The 7,751-nt window shown below is 41.6% G+C and overlaps 1 protein-coding gene across 1 annotated transcript in view; it reads right to left on the reverse strand.

Moving 5' to 3' along the window:
• LOC136932995 (protein NLRC3-like) overlaps positions 1 to 6,216 on the reverse strand; it is a 30,037-nt gene extending 23,821 nt beyond the window's left edge. Inside the window, exons 1-5 of the mRNA XM_067228336.1 lie at positions 6,166 to 6,216; positions 5,322 to 5,552; positions 5,082 to 5,198; positions 4,309 to 4,425; positions 2,765 to 2,881 (exon numbers count right to left, since the gene is read on the reverse strand). Coding sequence (XP_067084437.1) covers positions 2,765 to 2,881; positions 4,309 to 4,425; positions 5,082 to 5,198; positions 5,322 to 5,455 — 485 coding nt within the window. The 5' untranslated portion in view covers positions 5,456 to 5,552; positions 6,166 to 6,216. The remainder of the gene's footprint in view (positions 1 to 2,764; positions 2,882 to 4,308; positions 4,426 to 5,081; positions 5,199 to 5,321; positions 5,553 to 6,165) is intronic.
• Between the last annotated feature and the right edge of the window lie 1,535 nt (positions 6,217 to 7,751).

Raw genomic sequence — 7,751 nt, forward strand, 5'->3', positions numbered from 1 at the left:
TCCTCCATCACTGAACATGATAGGTCGATACATAGACCTGTCACTCTTCATGGACACACAGCTGGGTACAGGTGAGGCTGGTCTCTGCTGTCTCATCCTGTCAACAAACACAACAAAGTGTCTTACAAACATAAATCACTAAAGTAGTGTGGTGGAAATTTACAATACAGTGTTTTAAGAGAAGTTTAAAGTTGGTTAAGAAGCTTGATACAATGAATGTTGAATCAACTCCATTTGGTAGAGATGCCATTTGCAGTTTATGACACCTGGGGAGGATGAATTGTATTGTTATTGTGATCTGAGGGAGCAGTTTAAGATAGATGAACTGATCAAGCTGCTCTGACCCTTCCTGTTGCATGGGTGGTGTTAATTAAATACTTGTTTGAAGATGTCCACACAAAGGACAGTTGACCATTTGACTGGTGAACTCCTGTGGCTTTACTATCTACTGGTTTGGGGAGAGATGCCACATCAAAGAACTGTGGGACACTTGGTATGGAGTCAAACTGTCACTGAGCAGTGCTGACCAATCACAGAGTTTGCTACATTGATGGATTGACCATCAGAAGAACCATTTGATCTAAAGTTTATATAAGGCAGGGTTTTAGGGTTGTTCTTCATCACTCTTGCGAACGATCTGTGGCTAGCACCTCCTTCGTTATGACTGATCACAAAGTACTTTGTTAATTCCTAATTTGTACAAGCTAAATAAATGTATTGAAACCACCATCTCTTGACTATTCAAATCTACACAGTGCCACTAGAATTGTTCCACTACAGTAGACACCACAGATATATCATACTGTCCAACATGTGTTGCTGTAGTCATTCATCAGTGGGGTCAGATCCAGGCTTAAATGTTGCTGGTCAACATGAATGAGAGTCAGACAGGCAGGTTTCCAGACCTGTTGTTACTCTGTATCTCTCACTGTGAACCTTTACCACATGGTCTGTAAGTCAGCCAGGCTGGCAGTCAGCAGCTCTAACCCTGTGTTTTAGTAGGGATGTGATGAGGGATACTTTAGTATCTACAGTCAGCAGCTCTAACCCTGTGTTTTAGTAGGGATGTGATGAGGGATACTTTAGTATCTACAGTCAGCAGCTCTAACCCTGTGTTTTAGTAGGGATGTGATGAGGGATACTTTAGTATCTACAGTCAGCATCTCTAACCCTGTGTTTTAGTAGGGATGTGATGAGGGATACTTTAGTATCTACAGTCAGCAGCTCTAACCCTGTGTTTTAGTAGGGATGTGATGAGGGATACTTTAGTATCTACCAGTCAGCATCTCTAACCCTGTGTTTTAGTAGGGATGTGATGAGGGATACTTTAGTATCTACAGTCAGCATCTCTAACCCTGTGTTTTAGTAGGGATGTGATGAGGGATACTTTAGTATCTACAGTCAGCAGCTCTAACCCTGTGTTTTAGTAGGAATGTGATGAGGGATACTTTAGTATCTACAGTCAGCAGCTCTAACCCTGTGTTTTAGTAGGGATGTGATGAGGGATACTTTAGTATCTACAGTCAGCATCTCTAACCCTGTGTTTTAGTAGGGATGTGATGAGGGATACTTTAGTATCTACAGTCAGCAGCTCTAACCCTGTGTTTTAGTAGGGATGTGATGAGGGATACTTTAGTATCTACAGTCAGCATCTCTAACCCTGTGTTTTAGTAGGGATGTGATGAGGGATACTTTAGTATCTACAGTCAGCAGCTCTAACCCTGTTTTAGTTTAACCAGCAGAGGTCAGTACATACCCTTCCTCATTAGAAGGTCCTCCTCCATCACTGAACATGATAGGTCGATACATAGACCTGTCACTCTTCATGGACACACAGCTGGGTACAGGTGAGGCTGGTCTCTGCTGTCTCATCCTGTCAACAAACACAACAAAGTGTCTTACAAACATAAATCACTAAAGTAGACACCACAGATATATCATACTGTCCAACATGTGTTGCTGTAGTCATTCATCAGTAGGGTCAGATCCAGGCTTTAATGCTGCTGTTCAACTTGAATGAGAGTCAGAAAGGCAGGTTTCCAGACCTGTTGTTACTCTGTATCTCTCACTGTGAACCTTTATCACATGGTCTGTATGTCAGCCAGGCTGGCAGTCAGTATCTCTAACCCTGTGTTTTACATTTACATTTACATTTAGTCATTTAGCAGACGCTCTTATCCAGAGCGACTTACAGTAAGTACAGGGACATTCCCCCCGAGGCAAGTAGGGTTAAGTGCCTTGCCCAAGGACACAACGTCATTTGACACGGCCGGGAATCGAACTGGCAACCTTCTGATTTCTAGCCCGTTTTAGTAGGGATGTGATGAGGGATACTTTAGTATCTACAGTCAGCAGCTCTAACCCTGTGTTTTAGTAGGGATGTGATGAGGGATACTTTAGTATCTACAGTCAGCAGCTCTAACCCTGTGTGTTAGTAGGGATGTGATGAGGGATACTTTAGTATCTACAGTCAGCAGCTCTAACCCTGTGTTTTAGTAGGGATGTGATGAGGGATACTTTAGTATCTACAGTCAGCATCTCTAACCCTGTGTTTTAGCAGGGATGTGATGAGGGATACTTTAGTATCTACAGTCAGCATCTCTAACCCTGTGTTTTAGTAGGGATGTGATGAGGCATACTTTAGTATCTACAGTCAGCATCTCTAACCCTGTGTTTTAGTAGGGATGTGATGAGGGATACTTTAGTATCTACAGTCAGCAGCATTAACCCTGTTTTAGTTTAACCAGCAGAGGTCAGTACATACCCTTCCTCATTAGAAGGCCCTCTTCCACCACTGAACATGATAGGTGCCTCCATAGACCAGTCACTCTTCATGGACACACAGCTGGGTACAGGTGAGGCTGGTCTCTGCTGTCTCATCCTGTCAACAAACACAACAAAGTGTCTTACAAACATAAATCACTAAAGTAGACACCACAGATATATCATACTGTCCAACATGTGTCGCTGTAGTCATTTATCAGTACGGTCAGAACCAGGCTTTAATGTTGCTGTTCAACTTGAATGACAGTCAGAAAGGTAGGTTTCCAGACCTTTTGTTACTCTGTATCTCTCACTGTGAACCTTTACCACATGGTCTGTATGTCAGCCAGGCTGGCAGTCAGCATCTCTAACCCTGTGTTTTAGTAGGGATGTGATGAGGGATACTTTAGTATCTACAGTCAGCAACTCTAACCCTGTGTTTTAGTAGGGATGTGATGAGGGATACTTTAGTATCTACAGTCAGCATCTCTAACCCTGTGTTTTAGTAGGGATGTGATGAGGGATACTTTAGTATCTACAGTCAGCAGCTCTAACCCTGTGTTTTAGCAGGGATGTGATGAGGCATACTTTAGTATCTACAGTCAGCATCTCTAACCCTGTGTTTTAGTAGGGATGTGATGAGGGATACTTTAGTATCTACAGTCAGCAGCATTAACCCTGTTTTAGTTTAACCAGCAGAGGTCAGTACATACCCTTCCTCATTAGAAGGCCCTCTTCCACCACTGAACATGATAGGTCGATACATAGACCTGTCACTCTTCATGGACACACAGCTGGGTACAGGTGAGGCTGGTCTCTGCTGTCTCATCCTGTCAACAAACACAACAAAGTGTCTTACAAACATAAATCACTAAAGTAGACACCACAGATATCATACTGTCCAACATGTGTTGCTATAGTCATTCATCAGTAGGGTCAGATCCAGGCTTTAATGTTGCTGTTCAACCTGAATGAGAGTCAGAAAGGCAGGTTTCCAGACCTGTTGTTACTCTGTATCTCTCACTGTGAACCTTTACCACATGGTCTGTATGTCAGCCAGGCTGGCAGTCAGCAGCTCTAACCCTGTGTTTTAGTAGGGATGTGATGAGGGATACTTTAGTATCTACAGTCAGCAGCTCTAACCCTGTGTTTTAGTAGGGATGTGATGAGGGATACTTTAGTATCTACAGTCAGCAGCTCTAACCCTGTGTGTTAGTAGGGATGTGATGAGGGATACTTTAGTATCTACAGTCAGCAGCTCTAACCCTGTGTTTTAGTAGGGATGTGATGAGGGATACTTTAGTATCTACAGTCAGCATCTCTAACCCTGTGTTTTAGCAGGGATGTGATGAGGGATACTTTAGTATCTACAGTCAGCATCTCTAACCCTGTGTTTTAGTAGGGATGTGATGAGGCATACTTTAGTATCTACAGTCAGCATCTCTAACCCTGTGTTTTAGTAGGGATGTGATGAGGGATACTTTAGTATCTACAGTCAGCAGCATTAACCCTGTTTTAGTTTAACCAGCAGAGGTCAGTACATACCCTTCCTCATTAGAAGGCCCTCTTCCACCACTGAACATGATAGGTGCCTCCATAGACCAGTCACTCTTCATGGACACACAGCTGGGTACAGGTGAGGCTGGTCTCTGCTGTCTCATCCTGTCAACAAACACAACAAAGTGTCTTACAAACATAAATCACTAAAGTAGACACCACAGATATATCATACTGTCCAACATGTGTCGCTGTAGTCATTTATCAGTACGGTCAGAACCAGGCTTTAATGTTGCTGTTCAACTTGAATGACAGTCAGAAAGGTAGGTTTCCAGACCTTTTGTTACTCTGTATCTCTCACTGTGAACCTTTACCACATGGTCTGTATGTCAGCCAGGCTGGCAGTCAGCATCTCTAACCCTGTGTTTTAGTAGGGATGTGATGAGGGATACTTTAGTATCTACAGTCAGCATCTCTAACCCTGTGTTTTAGTATGGATGTGATGAGGGATACTTTAGTATCTACAGTCAGCAGCTCTAACCCTGTGTTTTAGTAGGGATGTGATGAGGGATACTTTAGTATCTACAGTCAGCATCTCTAACCCTGTGTTTTAGTAGGGATGTGATGAGGGATACTTTAGTATCTACAGTCAGCATCTCTAACCCTGTGTTTTAGTAGGGATGTGTTGAGGGATACTTTAGTATCTACAGTCAGCAGCTCTAAGCCTGTGTTTTAGTAGGGATGTGATGAGGGATACTTTAGTATCTACAGTCAGCAGCTCTAACCCTGTTTTAGTTTAACCAGCAGAGGTCAGTACATACCCTTCCTCATTAGAAGGTCCTCCTCCATCACTGAACTTGATAGGTGGATCCATAGACTTGTCACTCTTCATGGACACACAGCTGGGTGCAGGTGAGGCTGGTCTCTGCTGGATTGGGCTTCAACACAACAGAGACAAACCTTCAGTCTCTCATTTATTCTGACTAATGATGATGTCATAATATCACTGCTGAGCTCTGAGATGGAGAACAGTCATGAACAGGTATGGATTCTCATCTTACCTCTTAGCTTTGGTGTCCATGTCATGTTCCCCAGAGAGACTCGTTTTAGAGGCAGGGACCCCCTCCTCTCTCTCCCCAGGGTGACTCATTTTAGAGGCAGTGCCCCCCTCCTCTCTCTCCCCTGAGAGACTCATTTTAGAGGCAATACCACCCTCTTCTCTCCCTCCACTCTCTAAAATACAGAACGTTCCTCTTCAGGGTCTGATTAGTAGAAGTATTTTGAAGCCAGACCTGTAAACAAACAAGTTAGAATCCAACCTTATTAAACTGCTACCTCAAGAGAAGAAGGATAGGATAACTTACTTTTTACCCTGATTCATAACACCCCTCTATGATGTAAACAACTCAATTAAAACACATACAAAACAAAAACTGTTCATTGATAAACATTGATAACACACCAATGTGACAAAAACAGCTTTGTTAAAACTACTTCAGTATCTCAGTCTGATACTGACATAAGATAAGACAACAAGTACTGAGCACTAACTCACTTCCTCTTAGAAAAACCTTAACGGACCTGTCACATGTCTCTGTGGATGTACGTTAGTTTTTAGTATATGTGAAGAAAAAAATGTAATTGGAAGATTTATAATTCGTTTCTAAACGACCATCAACACCATGGCTGGTTAATTATATGAAACAATAAAAGTGATCTTGATATTATTAGACCATAGTGAGTTAGTTATAACTTGTTGCATGTTGGCCATTAGACTGAGCGAAAGGCCGTTTCATTTCCTGTTAGAAAACTGTGGTACTAAGATGCCATAACTCTGAAACCTCCCCTTCTCTTTTACTGTATGTGTACATTGATACTGGGAAAGAATATTGTAAAATGACTTACTTTAAAATCTTCTTTTCAGTTTGAGAATCTGTTTTACACATTCTTTTAGTCACAAAATGGATCCTGTAAAAGATATTTTGACTTTCACTTTCACCTAACCCTCCTCTTTCATTTCAGGCCTCACCCACCTCCTTATATCAGCCAATAGGAAACAGGAGGAGCTGAAACTTGATCCTAAGAGCAGGAGCTGAAAAGAGACAAACACGCAGGAGAAACACCACACATAAGAAATGTAATGATCTATTTCATTATATAATGTATATAGTTGATTTTAATGAATCCACAACATATGGCTAAGAAGCTACAATTAGATGAATCTATATGTAATGTATGGCGCTAATGTTCACATTTCAGTAGAATATGATTATTAATATCATGGTGTTCTGTTCTGTCTCTGACACCTAAACTGATGATTCAGTGTGTTCTCAAGCAGCTTTGCTTTAGATCTAGAACAGTTACTTCCAGTTTTTTTCCAACTGCTAACACACTAAAATGACATGCACAGCACAATTATTTAAACTGACACACCCCTCTTTATCACACACAGTGAGTTAGACACCCCCCTCCCAAAAACTCTTTTCAAGTCTCCAAAAGTCTAAACACATTCTAAACAGTATTTAGAATAACTTGATAAATTACCAACAACAGCATGACTGATTCATTAAGTGAAACAATAAGTTATTTTGATCTTGTTGGATCATAAAGTAGTTACACATCGATTAACATCAATTTGTTGTGATTCACTCTCCATCTTCAACCGTATTCTCCAGGATCTAACAGGGTTGGAGTTGCCTGTTCAAATAACTGCTAGCCTAAGGCCACTTTTGTTGCCTCACCCATTTCTTATTAAGAATCATTCATTGTTCACGATGGGTTAATTAAAATGTTTATTGATAAACTTGACAAAATGTGGGCGTTTCAACAACCATGTCAGGTCAAATATGGGAGCGCTCGTTCACATGCTAAGTGGTGTCTATGAAGACAAACGTGTGATATGAGGATGATGTGATTATCACTAGTTACTGTAAGTGGTGTCTATGAAGACAAACGCGTGATATGATGATGATGTGATTATCACTAGTTACTGTAAGTGGTGTCTATGAGGACTAACGTGTGATATGTGTCGCGTACGCAGTGTTCATTAATCTGAGAACAACTTTGTGTACAGAGTTTCCCAGTTTTCTGCGTTGACATACTGTTACGGATGAATTTACACAGAGTTTAATACACTTGATCTCTGTCCTGCCTTACAATCTCCTGCAACTCAGTCTCCTTCCCCCTTTAGAGAGAGAGAAGGGAGGGTTGCAGCTCAGTGGTTAGAGCACCTGACTGCAGCTCAAGAGGTAGCAGGTTCAAATCTCCCCCTGTACTGGATGTTGATTTGGATAAATATCAGTAAGAACCGTGTGAGAAAGTAGGTTATATACTTCAACTTGTTACACATTAACATAAACCCCTTGAAACCGACCCCTGCACAAAGAGACACTTTTACATATAACACACTATTAACCCCTACCAGAACTCTCATGCAGCAACACTGGAGTGAGAGACACAGAGACAGAGAGGGGCAGGTGTGTGTGTGTTCA

The sequence above is a fragment of the Osmerus mordax genome, chromosome 2, assembly GCF_038355195.1.
Source record: "Osmerus mordax isolate fOsmMor3 chromosome 2, fOsmMor3.pri, whole genome shotgun sequence".
NCBI classification, from domain to species: Eukaryota; Metazoa; Chordata; class Actinopteri; order Osmeriformes; family Osmeridae; genus Osmerus; species Osmerus mordax.